At 60.5% G+C, this 21,252-nt stretch overlaps 1 protein-coding gene across 4 annotated transcripts in view; it reads left to right on the forward strand.

The window, feature by feature from the left end:
- The first annotated feature begins 5,247 nt into the window (after positions 1-5,247).
- Positions 5,248-21,252, forward strand: part of RTEL1 (regulator of telomere elongation helicase 1) — a 57,537-nt gene continuing 41,532 nt past the window's right edge. For 3 of the 4 annotated variants that reach the window (XM_068150250.1, XM_068150247.1, XM_068150249.1), the window contains exons 1-16: positions 5,248-5,326; positions 5,776-5,894; positions 6,642-6,840; positions 7,697-7,790; positions 8,555-8,636; positions 8,944-9,004; positions 9,531-9,606; positions 10,520-10,604; positions 11,578-11,643; positions 12,579-12,732; positions 13,374-13,415; positions 14,864-14,942; positions 15,815-15,912; positions 16,644-16,699; positions 19,162-19,236; positions 19,900-19,978. In XM_068150250.1, coding sequence (XP_068006351.1) covers positions 5,793-5,894; positions 6,642-6,840; positions 7,697-7,790; positions 8,555-8,636; positions 8,944-9,004; positions 9,531-9,606; positions 10,520-10,604; positions 11,578-11,643; positions 12,579-12,732; positions 13,374-13,415; positions 14,864-14,942; positions 15,815-15,912; positions 16,644-16,699; positions 19,162-19,236; positions 19,900-19,978 — 1,348 coding nt within the window. In that variant the 5' untranslated portion in view covers positions 5,248-5,326; positions 5,776-5,792. The remainder of the gene's footprint in view (positions 5,327-5,775; positions 5,895-6,641; positions 6,841-7,696; positions 7,791-8,554; positions 8,637-8,943; positions 9,005-9,530; positions 9,607-10,519; positions 10,605-11,577; positions 11,644-12,578; positions 12,733-13,373; positions 13,416-14,863; positions 14,943-15,814; positions 15,913-16,643; positions 16,700-19,161; positions 19,237-19,899; positions 19,979-21,252) is intronic. The other variant, XM_068150248.1, reaches the window with a different exon arrangement.

The following is a 21,252-nucleotide window of genomic DNA, read 5'->3' on the forward strand; positions in this document are numbered from 1 at the left end:
CCAGGGCTGGAAGCTGAGGGATAAAACCCAGCCCCTCCTTAGTCAGGCTGAAGGGTAAGATCCAAGCCCCAGCCCCTCCTTAGCTAGGCTGAAGGGTAAGATCCAAGCCCCAGCCCCTCCTTAGTCAGGCTGAAGGGTAAGATCCAAGCCCCAACCTCTCCTTAGTCAGGCTGAAGGGTAAGATCCAAGCCCCAGCCCCTCCTTAGCTAGGCTGAAGGGTAAGATCCAAGCCCCAGCCCCTCCTTAGCTAGGCTGAAGGGTAAGATCCAAGCCCCAGCCCCTCCTTAGTCAGGCTGAAGGGTAAGATCCAAGCCCCAGCCCCTCCTTAGTCAGGCTGAAGGGTAAAACCCCGACCCCAGCCCCTCCTTAGCTAGGCTGAAGGGTAAGATCCAAGCCCCAGCCCCTCCTTAGCTAGGCTGAAGGGTAAGATCCAAGCCCCAGCCCCTCCTTAGCTAGGCTGAAGGGTAAGATCCAAGCCCCAGCCCCTCCTTAGCTAGGCTGAAGGGTAAGATCCAAGCCCCAACCTCTCCTTAGCTAGGCTGAAGGGTAAGATCCAAGCCCCAGCCCCTCCTTAGCTAGGCTGAAGGGTAAAACCCCGACCCCAGCCCCTCCTTAGTCAGGCTGAAGGGTAAAACCCCGACCCCAGCCCCTCCTTAGCTAGGCTGAAGGGTAAAACCCCGACCCCAGCCCCTCCTTAGCTAGGCTGAAGGGTAAAACCCCGACCCCAGCCCCTCCTCAGCAGGGCTGAGCGGTGGCAGCCAGCCCCCACAGGTGGCAGCTGCAGGCTGCTGTGAGTGGCAGTGAGGATCCCAGACAGGTTCAGCATTTTGAGGCTGGGTTTTTTTTCCCCTGTTTTGTGTTGCTGTTTGTTTGATTTTCCAGCACAGGAGGGGCTGCAAGGCTGGGGACAGGGTGGGGAAAGTGCTGCAAAGGCAGAGCAAGAGCAGCACAGAGCATCTGCTTGCAGGGGCACTTCTCCAGGCACCAGCAGCTCTCTTCTGTTCCTCTCCTGATCCATTTCCTGTGCCTGGCTCTGGCTGTTGCTGCACCTTGGAGCATCACACAACCATCTGGCACAGAGGAACCCCCTCCAGCCCCTACTGCCACCTGCACCCCTTCCACCCCAGCTGCCCCAAACCCACCCTGGGCCCGTGGCTGTGACCCCCTCCATCCCCCCGGCCCTGCTGAGCCCGGTGTTGCTCTGCTTCCTGCACGCCCCCTCTGGCTGAGCCCCCCCGAGCTCCCAGCACGCTGCAGTGCAGACACTCCCAAACCATGCCAGCAGCTGCAGGGAACTACAGGTTGGTGGAGCAGCTGCTGCTGCTTTGGCTTGGCCAGGGGCTGAAGCCACAGGCAGGGCCTGCTAAATCCAGCTCAAAGAGACCAAACAATTCCTCCTTTCCTATTTACCCCTCCCCCCAGTCTCCAGGTGGCCTCTTCCTCCAGCACTGTGCAGAATGAGAACACAAATCTAAATCAGAGCAGTGGGAGCTTTGTCCACAGGCACAGGAGGCAATATCCACTCTGAAGCTGGATGTCACTGCCTGAGTTCCCTGTGTGCTGCAGACCAGGTGTGACAGTTGCCTTTCCTTGGCTTTGAGAGACCCCAGAGTCCCAGCATGGAGGGGATGGGATCCAAGGCACCTCTGGAGCTCACCCAGGCCAAGCCCTGCCCCAGCAGGGCTCCCACAGCAGCCTGCCCAGGAGCACAGTGCCCGGGGGGGTTGGAAGCTCTGCACAGAAGGAGACTCCACAACCTCTCTGGGCAGCCTGGGACAGGGCTCTGCCCTGAAGTTTTCCCCCAGGAAATTGATAATGAAAGGTGAAAATCATCTGGTGGGACATGAGGAGCATGGGCTGTGGTGCAGGAGGCTGTAAGTGATGGGACACAGGCACCAGCATCAGCATGAGATGCCCCCCAGTACCTCAGGCTGGGAGGAGCTCCTTTAGCTGGCCTCAACTAAGCAGAGTGATTAAACCTCCCCACGAGGCAGCAGTCAGTGCTCTGAAGATGTGAAAGAAGAGAAAGGAGAAAGGAGAGAAAGGAGAGCACCAGCACAAAGCACCCAGGGAAAGGCTTCCCTGAAGGCAGGAGGCATCAGGAGCTCGTTCTGGTGTTTCCTCTCCAGCATCTGCCATGTGAGAAGGGAGGCTGAGCTGTGCAAAGGGTCTGGATCAGGAGGGAGAGGAAGAAGAGTTGTGCTAACTCTGTCATGGTGTAAAGGGAGCTGGGAGCTGAGCTCAGCCCAGGGCCTGCTCAGCTCTGACTCTGTGTGTCCAGCAGAGCCAAGCTGGGGGCTGAGCAGCCCAGGCTGAACAGGTAAAGCTCTGATCTGTGCTCTAGTGCTTTCCTCCTGGCCTCCACCACATCCCCAACCCTCTCTGCTTTGCTTTCCCTCTCTGTGAAGTCCTCAGCTGCCCAGTAACAGGGGGGTTGTGATGAAAAGGGAAGGGGCTAGGAGGGAAGCTCTTCTCTTGTTTCCCACAGAGAGGGTCTGGCTTAGCTGCACCCAGAGGGATCAGAGCAGCTCCTGGGCAAAGGTTTCATCTGTTGCTATGGGAACCAGCACATCTCAGCAAGCCCAGGGAGAACAGCTCCAGCCTCTCCCATCTCCTTCATCTGAACTTGCAGCAGGTTCCTGGCTGCTCCCTGCTGCTCTTCAAGTTCTTCTGTCCCATTCCTCGAGATTCTTTCTTGTCTGGGAGGAGGAATGCTGCCCAAACCCCAGAATGGTGGAGGTTGGACTGAGGGAGCTCTGGAGCTCACCCAGCCCAAGCCCTGCTCCAGCAGGGCACCCACAGCAGCTGCCCAGGAGCACAGTGCCCAGGGGGGGTTGGAAGCTCTCCACACCAGGAGCCTCCACAGCCTCTCTGGGCAGGCTGCAGCTCAAAACAAGGTGGTCTGAAACTGATGGGGACACCCAAGGGGAAGGTGCTGTGGAGTGGGGACCTCACCTCACCATGACAGAAACTCAGTGAGGAAGGGCAGGAGGCTGAGATTTTACTTCCCAGGGGAGGACATTGCTGGCAGCTGCCCAGAGAGGCTGTGGAGTCTCCTCTGGAGAGCTTCCAACCCCCCCTGGGCACTGTGCCCCTGGGCAGGCTGCTGTGGGTGCCCTGCTGGAGCAGGGGCTTGGCCTGGGTGTCTCCAGAGGTCCCTTCCAACCCCTCCCTGCTGGGACTGTGAGCCACACACCAGGATGACAGCCCAGGTGTAAGAGCAGCTCCTCTGCCACCCCAGAGAGGCACTGCAGCTCCAGCAAACCCTCACCACGCTTTGGCAGCCTCAGTAGGGCAGCACTGCCTTTAGTCTTTACACCTCAAATCCTTTGCTCTCTGTGTTCTGTTTTTAGAAGCCCCTGGTGCAGGCAGGCTGAGGACAGTGGCACTGCAGCCCTGGTCACCTCAGGTGAGTGGTGCAGAGGAGCAAGGCTCTGGAGGGACGAGCAGTGCTCAGCTGGTGCTGACTCATGCTTGCTGCTGGCCACAATCTGCTGACTCACACTGCTCTGGGGCTTGGTCACCTCCCAGCCCTCCTGCCTGGCTCAGAAGGTAGCCCTGCCTTAACCACCAGGAGGTAAAATGATCTGATTTGACTTTCTGTAGTCTTCTCTACAGGGCTGATGTTCTTCGAGGCAGGGGGCAGAGATCTGGAGGAGCCAAGGCCACAGTCAGTCAGGAAGGGTTCCAAGGCTTTCCTCCCTGTCACACACATCTCATCCCACACTTGATTGCTTTAACAAATCATTTATTGTTCAGCTTGCTCTGCACTGCTGGTACCTGAGGGTCTCAGGAATGGGAACAAACCCAGCTGTTGGATTTGCTGTGGGGCCCTGCAGGAGCTAACTCGATGCCCTGCAGCCCACCTGCTGTAATTAAAGATCAGTCACCAGCCAGCTAAGTTCAGAGAGTTGTTTGGGTTGGAACCTCCAAGATCATCGAGTCCAACCTTCCACCCAGCCCCACCATGGCCACCAGACCCTGGCCCCAGGTGCCATGGCCACAGGGCTCCTGCACCCCTCCAGGGATGGGGACTGCAGCCCCTCCCTGGGCAGCCTGGGCCAGCCCTGACCACTCCTGCAGCAAAGAAAGGTTCCCTGATCTCCAACCTCAGCCTCCCCAGCACGACTTCAGGACATTCCCTCTCATTCCATCATGGGAAAGGCTTCAGAGAGAGAAGCTGTGTTAGCTCTTTAATTTTTGACGCAGAACCCCTTGCCTGCCACATCTTTCTGCTTGGAACTAGATGCTCTTTATTTCCTTCCTCCTGTGACTCACTTGGGGAGGCAGGTGAAGCACACCTATCCAGGTAACCACTTCAGTCCTACGCACCGAGTAACCCAGTGCTCACTACAGCCCCACACAGCCTGAGCCCCTGAAGGGCACTGCAGCCACCCCCGGCCACCTGCAGGGCTACAGGGAACCGCAGGCTGAGGCAGAGCAAGGAACAAAGGAGCACACACTCCCTCCCCACAGCAGACCCCAGCCGGAGCTGGGTGCTGGGCTGGGCGCAGAGGTTGCAAGGCTCAGCACGATGGCACTGAGACCCTCCCGAGAGTTTCGGCACAGACCCCTGCAGCCTTCCGTCCTGCTCCTGCGTGCAGCGCCGGGGTGGGGCGTCAGACGGGCAGCACAGCCCGCGGGGCTCGAAGCCTGGTCGAGAGCATCGCTTAGCACTGAGCTCCTGAGTCCTTGGCCAGGGGAGGAGGTGAGAGCCCTGCGCCCTCCCGCCCCAGGGGAAGCCAACAGGGCTGAGAGGCTTAGGAGATCCTGGGGTCACGGACTGGCTGGGGCTGGGGGGACCTGCTGCCATCGAGCTTCTCTCCCCTGCAGTCAGCAGGGCTGTCCGCAGCCAGGGCAGTGTCCTCGGAGCCACAAACAGCCTGAGCTGCAGCGCCCCAGGAAGGGGGCGGCTGGGGTCTCACCACCCTTAGTGTGTAAAGCCACCGCCCTCAAACGCGGCCGTCCTGCTGCTCTCAGCAACCGAAGAGCAAACCTTCCGCTCCTGCGGGGCCGAGCCTCAGCCCCCGTCCCGTCCCGTCCCGGGCGGGGCGGCTCAGGGCGGCTCAGGACGCCCCCAGCTGAACCCCGGGCTCCAGGCCCAGGGCACGCCCCGCTCCCCCCCGCTCCCCCCCGCTCCCCTCCCGTGCGGCAGCCCAGGCTCAGGCCCCGCCCCCCCCGCTGCTGCCATGGCGACGCCGCAGCTCTCGCGAGGTTTGCCGCCGGAAGTGACGCGGGACGCGCGAGTCCCGGCTGCGGGTCACGTGGCACGGGCGCGGGGATTCCGAACGGCGGCGGCCGGGGGCCGGGGCTGGGAGCCCCCGGGGTGAGGCTCTGCCCCGGGGCGAGGAGGGGGCCGGGGGCTCAGCCGGGAGCGGGAGGCGCCGAGCAGCGGTCCCGCGAGTGAGGCCGGGGGGCGCTGGGGCTTGCGGAGCGGACGGAGAGTGCCGAGAAGGTGCAGCAGGCCGGGGCGAGGGCAGGGGCCCGGGAACGCGGGCCGCAGCGAGCCAGGGGGCTCGGGAACGCAACCCGCAGCAGGCTGGAAGTGCTGGGACCGCGTCCCAGTCTGCCCCGGAGCAGAGAGGGCTCCTGGGGCCCCGAGAGCCTTCTGCCGGGGCCGCGGTGCCGTCTGCTGCTGACGTCCTGTCCGGAACCTCGGGCGAGCCCCGAGCCTTGGGGCATTTGGTGGTGAAAGAGCTTTGCTCCTGTGCCTCTCTCCGTGTGATCCTGGCTGCCTCCTGGCAGGGCACATGACGGCTCCGTGCTTGGCTGCAGGTTCTTCAGGAGCAGCCATGCCCAGGCTGACGCTGAATGGCATCCCGGTGGACTTCCCCTTCGAGCCCTACCCCTGCCAGGAGGTCTACATGGAGAAGGTGCTGGAGTGCCTGCAGAAGGTCAGAGGGGCTCTTCCTGCACGTTATTTCATGCTAATTAAGGACTCTTAACGGGCTGCCAGCCTGGGCCCAGAGGGTGGGAGTCAAGAGTTGTCTCAGACTGGCAGCCAGTCACCAGTGGGGCTCCCCAGGGATCAATGTTGGCAGGGCTCTGGATGTTGGGATCACCCTGGTCTGTGTCAGGAATAGTGTGACCACCCAGATCAGGGAGGTGATTGTGCCCCTGAGCTCAGCACTGCTGAGGCTGCACCTTGAGTGTTTGGTTCAGCTTTGGGCCATCCACTCCCAGAAAGCCATGGAGGGGCTGGAGCAAGCCTGGGGAAGGGTCTGAAGAGCAGCTGGGGGAGTGGGGTTGTTTAGTGTGGAGAAGGGGAGGCTTGTGGGAGACCTTCTGGCTCTACAGCTCTCTGAAAGGAGGTTGGAGCCAAGTGGAGTCTTGAGGACTCTTGTCCCCAGGCTGCCCCAGGGGAGCTCAGGTTGGCCATGAGGAACAATTCTGCCCCTGGAGGGCTGCCCAGGGCAGTCCCCATCCCTGCAGGGGTTTCACAGCCCTGGAGCTGTGGTGCTGAGGCCATGGTTTGGTGGTGCCCTGGCAGGGCTGGGCTGGCTGCAATGACCTGCAGGAGTCTGTGAGCCTGCTGTGGGGTGAGGCTAACCAGAGCTGTGCAGCACTGCCCAGAGCCCTGCTGTGGAATCTCCCCAGTGCTCATTCAGTGTTCCCTTTCATCTCCTGTCCTCCCTCTGAAGAAGGTCAATGGCATCCTGGAGAGCCCCACAGGGACAGGCAAGACCCTCTGCCTGCTGTGCTCCACTCTGGCTTGGAGAGAGCACTTCAAGGACTCCATCACGGCCAGGAAGCTCGCTCAGCGCATGGCCGGGGGGGAGCTGTTCCCCGGCAGGCCCCTCTGCTCCTGGGGCACTGCTGCCTCTGAGGAGGAGGCCTCAAGTAAGCACCAAGGGGTTTGTACTCTGTGGGAGCTATACTGGGGTGTGTCACAGGCTGGGTTGGGGGGAGAGATCTTTCAGACCCACCCAGTCCAAGCCCTGCAGCCCCCAGGGACAGCCCCAACCCCAGCAGGCTGCTCCCAGCCCCAGCCAGCCTGAGCTGCAGTGGTGCCAGGCATGGGGCAGCTCCCAGCTCCCTGGGCAGCCTGGGCCAGGCTCTCCCCACCCTCAGCACCAAACATTTCTCTCTTCACTCTCAATCTCCCTCTTAGAGTTCAGACCATCTCCCCTTGCCCAGACCAAACAAGCCCTGCTCAGAACTCTGTCCCCAGCTTCCTGCTCAACCTCTTGAGCACTGCAAGGCCACCAGGAGCTCTCCCTGGAGCCTTCTCTCCTCCAGGCTGAGCAACCCCAACTCTCTCAGCCTGGCTCCCAGCAGAGGGCTCCCAGCATTGGTCCTGCTGCAGCAGGTCCCTGTCTGTGCTGCACTCCAGAGCTGCCCCAGCCCTGCAGGGAGGTCTCAGCAGGGTGGAGCAGCATCCCCTCCCTCAGTTACTACCCCTGTTTTATCCAGCTGTTGCAATATGCCTTGGGAATGCCCCAGGGCCATTTTGGGGCAGCTGAAGCAGCAGTTTCCCTTCTCTCAGTAGATTGTTAAAGTTACTTTAGTTGTTTTTGCTGGGAGCACTAAGCCCATGCAGCTCACTGAGCCTGCCAAGAACCAGGTGACAGAATGCCTTGCAGTCTCCCCAGGGCAATCTCATTTGGATGAGGAGGGAAATGACATCTCCACTTCTTTCCATGCTAATTGTGCTGTCCTGCCTCTTTTTTTCCCCCCACCCCTCCCTCCTTGGCAGCTTATTACACTGATGTGCCCAAAATAATTTATGCCTCCAGAACTCACTCCCAGCTCACCCAGGTCATCCAGGAGCTGAAGAACACAGCCTACAGGTAAGTGGGACTGAGGGGAGGGATCTGTTCAGAGAAAAGGTGCAGAAATCAGCCTGGAGGAGGCAGTGATGTGAGCAGCTACTGCCCAGTGCAGAGCTCTTCTCTTGCTGTGCTGATACTGAGCCTGGGTTTTGCTCATGCTCCACACAGGTTTATCTCCTTCAGTCATGCAGATTCTAGAATGGGTTGGGCTGGAAGGGAGCTCCAAAGGCCACCCAGTGCACCCCTGCCCTCAGCAGGGACATCCTGCCCTGCAGCAGCTTGCTCACAGCCTTCTCCAGCCTCCCCTTGCACAGCTCCAGCCATGAGGCCTCAGCTCCCTCCCTGGGCAACCTGCTGCAGGGTTCCAGCAGCCTCCTGGGGCACAACTTGCTCCTCACCTCCAATCTCAATCTGCTCTGCTCTCATTTCAAACCTCTGCCCCTGGTGCTGTCCCTGCAGGCCTTTGGGAGCAGTCCCTCTGCAGCCTGCTGGGAGCCCTTCAGCTGCTGGGAGCTGCTCTGAGCTCTGCCTGCAGCCTTCTCCTCCCCAGGCTGCACACCCCCAGCTCCTCAGCCTGTCCTTGTGGCAGAGGTGCTGCAGCCCCCTGGGGATCCTCCATGAGAGGCCTCAGCAGAGCAGAGGGCACAATCCTCTCTCATCTCTGAGTGCTTTTGATCCAGCCCAGGCTGCCATTGGCCTCCTGTGCTGCAGGCTCTCACTGCTGGCTTCTGTCCTCTCTTGCCTTGTGTTTGACATCAGCTTTGTGTGTTCTGTTTGAACAGGCCCAGAATCTGTGTTTTGGGTTCCAGAGAGCAGCTTTGCATCAACCCTGAGGTGAAGAAGCTGCAGAGCAACCACATGCAGGTGAGAAGAGAGGCTGGAGGCAGGCAGAGGTGGAATGAGGCTGGATGGCCTTTGGAGGTCCCTTCCAACCCAAACCCTCCTGTGCTGACTGCTTTGAGAAGCAGCTGTGGCAAAATGCAGTCTGACTTCTGAGCTGCATGAGAGAGAGCTGCCCTGGCCAGGGGGGCAGAGGGACTGTAGCACTGGGAGAGTGATTAGCATTCCTTCATCAGCTGGTGTGGCACAGCAGTGACACTCCAGCCCCTGGCACACCTTGCAGTGCCTGGCAGCTGTGCTGCTCTGGGCTCAGCTCTCCTCTCTGTTGCAGATCTACACCTGCAGGAGCAAGGTGCTGAATCGTGCCTGCCACTTCTACAACAATGTGGAAGGTGAGCTGGGCTGGGAGGGGCAGGCCCTGGCCCTGGCAGACAGAGCTGCCTGAGCCTGAGGGCAGGCTGTGGGGGTTGGGCTTGGTCAGCTCCAAGGGGACCTTGCAGCAGCCTTCCAGTACTTGAAGGAGGCTACAGCAGGGCTGGGGAGGAGCTTGTTGCAGAAGCATGGAATGAGAGCACAAGGGCTGGTGGCTTCAGAGCTGGCTTTAGGTGACACTGAAGGAGTTCTTCCCCCTGAGGGTGGTGAGGCACTGGGAGAGGTTGCCTGGGAAGTTGTGGAAGCTCCAAGCCTGGAAGCATTCAAAGCCAGGTTGAGTCAGGCCTTGGGCAAGCTGCTCTTGCCTGGGACAGGGGGTTGGAGCTAGATGACCTTTAAGGACCCTTCCAGCTCAAAGCTTTCTCTGAGTGTGCTCAGTGTTTGCAGCTGGGAAGAATGAGGTGTCCAGGAGTGGGCAGAGTAACCCCAAAGCCTTGTGCTGCCTCAGCCAAGGGCTGTGGTTGCAGTGTGCTTTTCTCCTCCCAGAGAAGAGTACAGACAAAGAGCTGATGAAGTCAATCATGGACATTGAGGACTTGGTTAAAAGTGGAAGCAAGCACAGGTCAGTGACCCCTGTGACCTTCCTGCCCCCTGCTTGTGAGGACAGTGCAGCCTGTTCCCCTGCTCACTTCTGATCATGTCTTGGTGTGGACTTGAGGTGCCCAAAAGCAGCAGAACAATGATGGGAGCAAAGCAGAGGAGCTAAAGATGTTGCAGAGACAGCTTCCAGCAGAGCCCTGTGTGCCCTGAAGCCTCTCCTCCTGCTCACCATACAGCAACAGCTTTCACTCCTTCCTGGTGTAAAGGCTGGATCAGGTCAGGGTCAGGCTCCCCAGTGCTGCTCTTGCTTGAGCAGAGCCTGTCAGTACCACCTGAGATGACCAAGGGCTGTTGCAGCTCTGTTGCAGCTCTGAGAGGGTGAAGTGGGTGATTTGCTGGGACAAAACAGCCTAGAGCAGCCTCCCCTTCCAGCCTGAGGGGCTGAGATGGTAACACAGCAAGCAAAGCCACTCTCTCTCCTCTGATTGCTCTGGGGGCTGCACAGCTGGCTGCTCTCTTCTGCTCTTCTCACTTCTGTTCTTGGCTTGCTGGCCAGGGGGAGGCAGGTGAGGAGAGCAGGTTAGCTTGGATGTGAGGAGCAAGTTCTGCACCATGAGGAGCAGAACACTGCAGCAGGCTGCCCAGGGAGGGAGCTGAGGTGAGATACTCAAGGTGAGGCTGTGAGCAAGCTGCTGCAGGGCAGGATGTCCCTGCTGAGGGCAGGGGTTGGGCTGGGTGGCCTCTGGAGCTCCCTCCCAACCCACTCTGATCCTCTGAGGATTAGTTAGCATCTACTGAAAGCAAAGATGCTAAGCTCAGCTCCTTGAGTTGTTGGGGAGCCCTCTGGAGGACAGCCCCAGGATGGGGATGTTGGCAGCACTCCAGGAGCCTCTGCAGCTGCCAGCTTGTAGCTTGTTCCTCCCCTTCCCACCCAGGGCCTGTCCCTACTACCTCTCTCGCAGCCTGAAGCAGCAGGCAGAAGTCATTTTCATGCCCTACAACTACCTGCTGGACTCAAAGGTAAGCTCTCTCCTGCCTGCACACACAGCTGCTCTTCTCTCTCTCCTCTGCTGGGTAAGCTGGGAGGAGCTGCTGGGGTGCAAGTGAAGGCCTTTGGGGCTGGTCTGCAGGACTGGGACCTGGAGGCAGGGGGGATCCCATTTTGTGTTTGCTTTCTGTCTTCTTGCCAGCACTAAACAAATTCTTTGTTCTTTGGTGGTTTTAACAGAGCCCTGGAATGGGTTGGGGTGGAAGGGAGCTCCAGAGGTTGCCCAGTGCAGCCCCCCTGCACTCAGCAGGGACATGCTCCACCAGAGCAGCTTGCTCAGGGCCTGGCCCCAGCTCTGCAGGATGTGCTGCTGCTCTCTGGTGACACTCAGCTGCAGAGCACCGACCTCCCCTGCCAAACTGCACTCCCCTTGCATGCACCCTGAGGCACCTTGGTTCCTGCAGCTAGCTGCCTGAGCTCTGGAGCATGGAGATGAGGCTGCTGGAGCACTGCAGCAGGCTGCCCAGAGAGGGGGTTGAGGCCTTGTCCCTGGGGCTCACAAGGCTCTGAGCAAGCTGCTCTGGTGGAGGATGTCCCTGAGTGCAGGGGGTGGGACTGGATGACCTTTGGAGGTCTCTTCCAGCTCTAACCATTCTGTGACTCTCCAGACCCAAGGCAAACCCCTCTGCTCCACCTCCATCTCCCCCCACATGCCAGAAGTCAAAGGCAGTGGCTGAAATCAGCTCTGATGTGCCTGTTGCATCCCAGTGTGGCACAGCTGCTGCTCTTCCCCCTCCCAGCACCAGCTGTAACCTCCTTCAGCCTTTCATGCTGCATTTTGGCACCTCCATGCCCAGCCAGAGGCAGCCTTGGACTGGAGACTGGGCAGCCCCAGCCATCCCCTCCAGGCCAAAGCTCTCCTGAGGCAGCTTCTCAGGCACTCAGATCTCCTTCCCTGTGGCTTTTTGTTTGTCCATCCCCTCAGTCTCCTTTCTCTCTCTCCAGAGCAGAAAATCCCACAGCTTGGACCTGAAGGGGACTGTGGTGATCCTGGATGAGGCTCACAATGTGGTGAGTTGTCCCTGCTCTGGGGCCAGCCCTCAGCCCAGGACAGGCACAGAGCCATGCCCTGCTGTGGACAGCCCTTGGGGTCTGTGCTCAGCTGCCTCAGCTCATGTCCCTCATCATGAGCAGTCCTTGCTGCTCTGTAGTTTCCTTGCCAGTGCTCTGACTCTGCTGGGATGGTTTCTGCCTGATGATTGCATCTCTGCAGTTACAGAAGCACTTTCCCTGAAGAATTGTTTGGGTTGGAAGAGTCCTTTGAGTCCAACCCTTAGCCCAGCACTGCCAGGTCACCACTGAGCTGTGGTCCTCAGCACCACATCCCCACAGCTTAAACTCCACAAACATCAGCCTGCTGTGCAGGGAGCCCTGCAGCTCCCCCAGGGCCCCCCTGCCAAAGCAGGGCCCCCCCAGAGCCTGCCCAGGGGCACAGTGCCCAGGGGGGGTTGGAAGCTCTGCACACCAGGAGACTCCACAACCTCTCTGGGCAGCCTGCTCCAGGGCTCTGCTCCCTCACACCAAACAACTTTCTCCTCATGGCACCTCCTGGCTGCCCCTCTGTGCCCATTGCTCCTTGTGCTGTCCCTGGGCACCACTGAGCAGAGCCTGGCCCCAGCCTCTTGCCCCCCACAGCTCCTTTAGCTCTTGCTGAGCATTGCTCAGCTCCCCTCTGGGGCTGCTCTGCTGCAGGCTCTCAGCCCCAGGGCTCTCAGCCTCTGCTCCCAGAGCTGCTCCAGGCCCCTCAGCAGCTTTGGAGCTTCTGTAGCCTGGGAGAGATGAAATCTTTCCCCAGTGCAGGCCCAGGGCTGCTCAGCAGTGAGGTCCAAGCCTTCAGGTGTTTCTGAAAGGCAGAGCAGAAGGTTATAGACCAGGTCTGAGCTGGAGAGCAGAAGTGACCTCAAGCTTGGTCTCTGGCCTTTGCCACCTTTCATTCCTTGGCTTAGGAGAGGCTGTGTGAGGAGTCAGCCTCTTTTGACCTGACCCCCTATGACCTGGCCTCAGCAATGGATGCTGTGAACGTGGTGCTGGAAGAGCAAGCCAAGATCCTGCAGCAGAATGAGATCAGTGCAGAGTTCAACATGGACTTGGCCACTTCAGGTGTGTTGGCAGCCACAAACCCTGCTGCTTCCCTGGCATGAGAGGCCAACAGCTGCCACCCAGCTTCTCCTTGCAGCCTCTGGAGAGTTTCCTCTCCTGAACAGATAAATTGAGTGACAATCCCTGCCAGAGATGTGGAAAGGATTTGGCCTCAGCTCTGTGTCCTGAGGGGGGAAGAGAGGGAGCAGGGAGGGGAGTGCAGAAGGCTTCCTGCTGTGTACACAGCTCCAGCCTCCACTTCTGGAGAGCCATCAAGGGAGGAGGAGTGAAACAGGCAGGAAAGCAATACCTGGAAGGGGCCTCCAAGAAGCTGGGAGAGGAGCTTCCTGCAAGGCTGCTTGTGGTAGGATGAGGGGAATGGGTCTGAGGTCAAGGAGGGGAGAGTTGGGCTGGAGATTAGGAGGAAATCCTTCAGAGTGAGGCTGGGGAGAGCCTGGCACAGGCTGCCCAGGGGGGCTGAGGCTGTCCCCTCCCTGGAGGTGCTCAGGGCCAGGCTGGATGAGGCCCTGAGCAGCCTGGGCTGGGGGGAGGGGTCCCTGCCCATGGCAGGGGGCTGGAGCTGGCTGAGCTCTGAGGTCCCTTCCAACCCAACCCACTCTGAGTGCCTGAATCATCCCTGTTGAAAGCTTTCCTTTCCTCAGCAGGGCTGAACATGGAACTGGAAGACATAGCCAAGATCAAGAGTGAGTTTCTTGTTCTGCTTCTTGGTATCCAAAGCTGTTGGTGAAACATCTTCCAAAGCTCAGCAGCTGTCAGTCACCTTCTGTAGCACTGCTGGGAGCTGAGAAGTCCAGGAGGAGCTGTGGAGTGTTTCATCTGCAGGGTTCCCCCAGGAGTGGAGAGGAGAGGAGAGGTTCCCCCTGCAATGCTGCAGTGGCAGATGAGTGCATCCCCTCCCTGCCTGGGGCTGCTCCCAGCCTCCAGTGCTGTCAGGCTGCTGGGGCTGCCCCTTGCATCACCTTGCTGCTGGAGCATGGTGCTACAGAGAGTTAATATCAAGAGCTTGAGCTGTCTGAGGGTTACAAAGCAGGTCCAGGAGCAACTGTCCTGTAGGGAAGAGCTCAACAGCTTCAGCCTTGCAAGTTGTTGCATGTGGGTGTTTGGAGATGGTGTCCAGGAAATGACAGCAAGGGCCTGGAGCTGATGGAGAGGCTCCAGAGGGGCCCAGGACAGTGCTCAGGGGGCTGGAGCAGAGCAGCTCTGCCACAGGGCCAGGCTGAGGAGCTGGGGTTCAGCCTGGAGAGGAGAAGGCTGCAGGCAGAGCTCAGAGCAGCTCCCAGCAGCTGAAGGGCTCCCAGCAGGCTGCAGAGGGACTGCTCCCAAAGGCCTGCAGGGGACAGCACCAGGGGCAGGGGTTTGAAATGAGAGCAGAGCAGATTGAGATTGGAGGTGAGGAGCAAGTTGTGCCCCAGGAGGCTGCTGGAACCCTGCAGCAGGTTGCCCAGGGAGGGAGCTGAGGCCTCATGGCTGGAGCTGTGCAAGGTGAGGCTGGAGAAGGCTGTGAGCAAGCTGCTGCAGGGCAGGATGTCCCTGCTGAGGGCAGGGGGTTGGGCTGGTGGCCTGTGGAGCTGCCTAGGTGGCCTGTGGAGCTGCCTGGGTGGCCTGTGGAGCTGCCTGGGTGGCCTGTGGAGCTGCCTGGGTGGCCTGTGCAGCTCCCTGCCAGCCTGGGTGGCCTGTGGAGCTGCCTGGGTGGCCTGTGGAGCTGCCTGGGTGGCCTGTGCAGCTCCCTGCCAGCCTGGGTGGCCTGTGGAGCTCCCTGGGTGGCCTGTGGAGCTCCCTGGGTGGCCTGTGGAGCTCCCTGGGTGGCCTGTGGAGCTCCCTGGGTGGCCTGTGGAGCTCCCTGGGTGGCCTGTGGAGCTCCCTGGGTGGCCTGTGGAGCTCCCTGCCAGCCTGGGTGGCCTGTGGAGCTGCCTGGGTGGCCTGTGCAGCTCCCTGCCAGCCTGGGTGTTCCTATGCAATGGGCTTTGATCATTTGGATCTGCTCCCAGGATGGAGCCAGCAGCAAGGTTCCTGCCTTTGCTGACAGCCTGTGTGTGAAGCTGCACCTGCAAAGGAGCCTCAGAGGTGTCCCAGGGGTGAGTTGTTGTCAGCTCCTAACTTTTTTCTTTTCCCCCTCTTGATTCTCCTGAAGAAATCCTCCTGCAGCTGGAAGGTGCCATTGATGCAGTGGAGCTGCCACCCAGTGCCACTGGGGTCACCAAGGAGGGAAGGTAAATCTCCTCTCAGACTGAGCTGGCAGCAGCACAGCCAGCTCCAGGGTGCTGGATCCTCTGAGTGGTGCCCAGGGCCAGGAGCAGTGGGCACAGAGTGGAGCTCAGGAGCTTCCACCTGGGGAATCTTTTGGTGTGAGGGAGCAGAGCCCTGGGGCAGGCTGCCAGAGAGGTTGTGGAGTCTCCTGGTGTGGAGAGCTTCCAACCCCCCCTGGGCACTGTGCCCCTGGGCAGGCTCTGTGGGTGCCCTGCTGGGGCAGGGGCTGGCCTGGGTGATCTCTTGGTCCCTTCCTGCCCCTCCAGTCTGGGAGTGGTGGCACAAAGCTGCTGCACAGCAGTGGTCTCTATTCCAGGGGTGGGGTTTCCTCAGCTCCCTTCTCTTCACTCATTTGGGTTTCTCCTGGAGCTTCCTTGGAGCCTGATGGCCAAGTGGCCACTCCTGGCTGGGGCTGTGCTCTGCAGCTGCTCTGCAGTGGAAGGAGCTGCTCCTGGGGCTGCCCTTGAGTGTGCACCACCACTTACAGAGACTCCTCAGCACTGCTCAGGTGTGGGGTGGCTCAGAGCTGTGTTCCTCAGCCAGGGCCTGGTGTGCTTGGGCAGGCAAGCCCCAGACTGCCTGCTGGCTGTGTTTCAGCTGGGCAGGTGTGGTGGTGTGGGGGAATGTGGACAAGGGAGGGCAGGCTCAGGACCCTTTGCCACCTCAGTCTTAACCTGATGCTTGAATGAACAAAACCCTTTTGATTCCTGGGGGCTTTTCTCTCCCCTGGAGCCAAGGTCTTGCTTTCTGCTAGCTGGTGAAATGGTTCCTGCAAGGGGAGGCTGCTGCCAGCTGCTTCCTCCTGGTGTCCACCCACCTCTGCCTTGCCTTGCAGTTACATCTTTGAGCTGTTTGCACAAGCCCAAATCACATTCCAGACCAAATCCTCCCTCCTGGAGTCTCTGGAGCAGATCCTGCAGTACCTCTCCAGCTGTGAGTGTCCAGGTTCAGTTGGTTGACTCCAAACTTCACTTAGAAGTTTTGTGGTGCTCAGGGGGAAGAGCAGAAAGGCTTCCTGGGGCAGGGAGACCTCAGAAAGCTCTTGGAAGATCAGAGACCCACAGAATGGGTTGGGCTGGAAGGGAGCCCCAAAGCTCACCCAGTGCACCCCCTGCCCTCAGCAGGGACATCCTGCCCTGCAGCAGCTTGCTCACAGCCTTCTCCAGCCTCACCCTGCACAGCTCCAGCCATGAGGCCTCAGCTCCTTCCCTGGGCAACCTGCTGCAGGGTTCCAGCAGCCTCCTGGGGCACAGCTTGCTCCTCACCTCCAGGCTCAGTCTCTTCTCTCATTTCAGTCCAGAGTCTCTCCTCCACTTCATTTCCTATGTTCTTAGCTCCTCCACTGCTGTGTGCCCTGCCCTGGGTGGCCCCAGGGCTGTTGGGCTGGATGATCTTCCAGGCTCCCTTCCAGCCTCTGCCATTCTGTGACTCTGTTTGTAACACAGAGGTGCCCTGGGGAGGTTGTCATTGCCTCAGGTGAGAGCTCCCCAGTGCAGCAGGGCCATGACCTGTCCTCTGGAGTGCAGGCTCTGGGGCCTCCAGGGTGATGCTGAGAAGCTTGAGAGATCTGTTGGATCTGGATCTGCTGGAGTCACTTTGAAGCTGTTGTGCTGGGAGTGCTGTGCAGCTGGGCTGCTGTTCTAATCCTCTCTTCCTCTCTCTAGGTCCTGGGATTTTTGTCAATACAGCTGGGTTGCACAAGCTCTCAGATATCATCCAGGTAAATCATTCCCACTGCTCCTACTGATGGCTTAGGGGTAGGAAAGTTGAGTTTAAAACCATGGGAGGAGACTGGATCCATTATTCCTGACTGTGTGTGCAGCTGTTGGAGCAGCTCTGCCACAGGGCCAGGCTGGGGGAGCTGGGGGTGTGCAGCCTGGGGAGGAGAAGGCTGCAGGCAGAGCTCAGAGCAGCTCCCAGCAGCTGGAGGGCTCCCAGCAGGCTGCAGAGGGACTGCTCCCAAAGGCCTGCAGGGACTGCACCAGGGGCAGAGGTTTGAAATGAGAGCAGAGCAGATTGAGATTGGAGGTGAGGAGCAAATTGTGCCCCAGGAGGCTGCTGGAACCCTGCAGCAGGTTGCCCAGGGAGGGAGCTGAGGCCCCAGGGCTGGAGCTGTGCAAGGTGAGGCTGGAGAAGGCTGTGAGCAAGCTGCTGCAGGGCAGGATGTCCCTGCTGAGGGCAGGGGGTGCACTGGGTGGCCTTTGGAGCTCCCTTCCAGCCCAACCCACTCTGTGGTTCTGTGCAGATGGAGGCATCTGGGGGGTTGAGGAGGAAGCTGTTGCCCCCTGGGCTGCTCTGCTCCCCTCTTCATCCTCAGGTGTTGGTCTGTTACAGTTCCAAGGCCCTCTTTTTGCAGAGGCTTAATTTCCACTGCTCTGTGCTCAGCCTCCACCAGGTGGAGCTGAGCTCCTGAGCTGTTCCCTCTCTGCCTAGCAGCTGTGTTTGGGGAATTTGAGATCTTCTGGGGAAGTGGAGGGAAAACAAACAGCCTAAGGAACACAAACAAACAAACCCTGGAGCCAAAGCAACCAACAAACAAGAGGCAAAGCCAAGGCCCAGCAAAGCCAAACCCAAACCAAGCCCAAAGCCAACCCAGTCAGAAACCAAAACCAAACCCCCCCCCCCCCAGTCAGAAACCCAACCCCAAGCCAGGCCAATCCCAACTCAAAACCAGGACCCCAAAGCCAACAGAACCCTCCCCCCCCCCATGGGACCCCAGAGCCCCCCACCTGGCTCCCTGCAGTGTGCTGTTGGTTGCTTTCCTTTGGTGCTGTAATTAGCTCTGAAGGCAAATGAATCTCTTCAGGGCCCCAGGAGCTGAATGTGACCCTGGGGGGGACCCAGCTGCTGCTCTCAGTCCTCTCCTTGTGCCCCCTGTGCCCTGGGAGCTGCCCCATGCCTGGCAGCGGTGCAGCTCAGGCTGTTTGGGGCTCTGGGCAGCCTGCTGTGGTTGCAGCTGGCCCTGCTGGCTGCAGGACTGGATGACCTTGGAAGGCCTCCTCCAGCCCAGAGCCTTCCATGGTGCAAAGCCCAAACCTGGGCACCAGCAAGCAAGGAGCAGCTGCAGCGAGCCAGGGGCCTGCAGTTCCACTTCCAGCTTCCCTCTGAAGCAGGCCCAAGCTCTGCTGGCCTTGAGTGATGCTCAAGGAGAATGTTTGGGCAGCTTGAAGGTTGAGACAAACCAAACAGCCTCTTGGCTGCTGTGTCACAGCTGGCCCAGGGCTGAGGCCTCTGCTCAGCTCACCTCTGCCCAGAATGTGGTCAGCACCAAGGCCTCACCAGCCTGGCTGCTTCCTGGGGCTCAGCTGCAGTCAGATCTCCTCCTGCCAGTGGAACAAGCCCTGGGGGGTTTGTTTTGGATCAAAAAGCTCTCTCCCCTCCCCCCCTGTCTGATGCTGATGGTTTGTGACCTGAGTGTGGCTGAAGGGTTGGTTAGTTTGTGTGCACAAGAAGGAGAATCCAGGCACTGGGGCAAGAAATTCCTGGGTCACAGAATCATGGACTGGGACTGGATCCATTATTCCTGACTCTGTGCAGCTGCTGGAGCAGCTCTGCCACAGGGCCAGGCTGAGGAGCTGGGGGTGTGCAGCCTGGGGAGGAGAAGGCTGCAGGCAGAGCTCAGAGCAGCTCCCAGGACCTGCAGGGGGCTACGAGCAGGCTGCAGAGGGACTGCTCCCAAAGGCCTGCAGGGACAGCACCAGGGGCAGGGGTTTGAAATGAGAGCAGAGCAGATTGAGATTGGAGGTGAGGAGCAAGTTGTGCCCCAGGAGGCTGCTGGAACCCTGCAGCAGGTTGCCCAGGGAAGGAGCTGAGGCCCCAGGGCTGGAGCTGTGCAAGGTGAGGCTGGAGAAGGCTGTGAGCAAGCTGCTGCAGGGCAGGATGTCCCTGCTGAGGGCAGGGGTTGGGCTGGGTGAGCTCTGGAGCTCCCTTCCAGCCCATTCTGGACTCTGAGTTTCAGCCCTGCCTTGCTTCTGCTCCGCTCAGGCCCCTGGAGAGCAGCAGCTGCCTGCCATGAACCTCTTTGTTGAAGTCTCTCTGTGCTTCAGTATCTCTCCTTGCTCCTCTTAGTGAGTTGATCTCAGCAGTGCCCTTAGTGCAGCTCCCTCCCAGTGCAGAGCTCCCTGAGGGCCTTTGCTGGGAGCAGTTGGTAAACCTTTCCCTTTGCTTGCATCCATTCTGCAGACAGTGTTCAGCAGTGAGCCCCCAGAAGGCACAGCTGCTCTCAGGCCTCAGCCCTTGACAGCCAAATACTACAAGGTAAGAGCTGCTGCCTCCTGCAGTCTTTGGGCTTCTTGGCTCTGGTGTTTAATCCCAGCAGGGAGGGGGTGGAAGGGACCTCTGGAGCTCCCCCAGGCCAAGCCCTGCTCCAGCAGGGCCCCCACAGCAGCCTGCCCAGGAGCACAGTGCCCAGGGGGGGTTGGAAGCTCTGCAGAGCTCTGCACAGCCTCTCTGGGCAGCCTGCCCCAGGCCTCTGGCACTCCCAAACTAAAGAAGTGTTTATTTCCCTTCCTATTTTCCTTTGTCAACCTTTTCTCATCCCTGTGGTGCCTCCTGGCTGCTCAGGAGCAGGGCAGTTCCACACAGCAGAGCCAATGAACCTGCCTGCCCCCCCGCCCAGAGTCCCTTGGTACTTAGGAGCTGTGTTGCCTCAGTGAACTTTAGGGACCAGATCTAAATGGAACCTGAAAGTTACCTTCTGTGACCTGAGGGGGAGGGAGCAGGGAGGGAGGAGGCAGGGAGGGGGAGAAGGGTGAGGGAGGAGGCAGGGAGGGAGGAGGCAGGGAGGGGGAGCAGGGAGGGAGGAGGCTGCAGAAGTGACCCTGACTCCATGGAGTAGCCCTGCCATGGGCTGCCTCTCCTGAGGGCTGAGGTGCAAGGTCATTCCTGTGGCCACCTCCAGAAGGGTTTCTTCCCCTCCAGGTCCACATTCACCTGGGCCCCAGCAGTGAGAAGAAGAGAGAGAGGACAGACCTCTGGACTTCCTCTGCCAGAAAAGAAGGTAACAGCTCTCTGTCTAGGGGAGGCTCCCACAGAGGCTGCCTGGGAAGCCACTCACCTGCTCCTTTCAGATCAGAGCAGACAGCTGCAGGCATCCCAAGGCTGTTCCACCTGTGACCAGGCAGGGCTGGGAGAGGGAACCAGCCTCTGCTATCCTAGATGGTACAGATGGCTCTGAGGAGCAGAGGGCTGACGATAACTCAGGGAGGCTCCTGCCTGTCAGCCCCCTGCCTGTCAGCCCCCTGCAGGCTCTGGCAGGCTGCTCCTGGCTCTGCCTGGGGCAGTCCCTTCACCAGGCTGACCCTACCCTGGGTCTGCTCGTGCAGACCTGCCTCAAGGCCCTCCCTGGGGCTCTCAGCCAGGGCTGCCTGGGGCTGGCGCTCGGGGCTGGCGCTCAGGGCTGCCTGGGGCTGGCGCTCAGGGCTGCCTGGGGCTGGCGCTCAGGGCTGCCTGGGGCTGGCACTCAGGGCTGCCTGGGGCTGGCACTCAGGGCTGCCTGGGGCTGGCGCTCAGGGCTGCCTGGGGCTGGCACTCAGGGCTGGCGCTCAGGGCTGCCTGGGGCTGGCGCTCAGGGCTGGCGCTCAGGGCTGCCTGGGGCTGGCGCTCAGGGCTGCCTGGGGCTGGCGCTCAGGGCTGCCTGGGGCTGGCGCTCAGGGCTGCCTGGGGCTGGCACTCAGGGCTGCCTGGGGCTGGCACTCAGGGCTGCCTGGGGCTGGCGCTCAGGGCTGCCTGGGGCTGGCACTCAGGGCTGGCGCTCAGGGCTGCCTGGGGCTGGCGCTCAGGGCTGCCTGGGGCTGGCACTCAGGGCTGGCGCTCAGGGCTGCCTGGGGCTGGCGCTCAGGGCTGGCGCTCGGGGCTGCCTGGGGCTGGCGCTCGGGGCTGGCGCTCAGGGCTGCCTGGGGCTGGCGCTCAGGGCTGCCTGGGGCTGGCGCTCAGGGCTGCCTGGGGCTGGCGCTCAGGGCTGGCGCTCAGGGCTGGCGCTCAGGGCTGCCTGGGGCTGGCGCTCAGGGCTGCCTGGGGCTGGCGCTCAGGGCTGGCGCTCAGGGCTGCCTGGGGCTGGCGCTCAGGGCTGGCGCTCAGGGCTGCCTGGGGCTGGCGCTCAGGGCTGCCTGGGGCTGGCGCTCAGGGCTGCCTGGGGCTGGCGCTCAGGGCTGGCGCTCAGGGCTGCCTGGGGCTGGCGCTCAGGGCTGCCTGGGGCTGGCGCTCAGGGCTGCCTGGGGCTGGCGCTCAGGGCTGCCTGGGGCTGGCGCTCAGGGCTGGCGCTCAGGGCTGCCT

This window comes from Melanerpes formicivorus, unplaced genomic scaffold (assembly GCF_026170545.1).
Source record: "Melanerpes formicivorus ecotype bairdi unplaced genomic scaffold, bMelFor1.0.p_v2 SCAF_19, whole genome shotgun sequence".
Taxonomy (NCBI): Eukaryota; Metazoa; Chordata; class Aves; order Piciformes; family Picidae; genus Melanerpes; species Melanerpes formicivorus.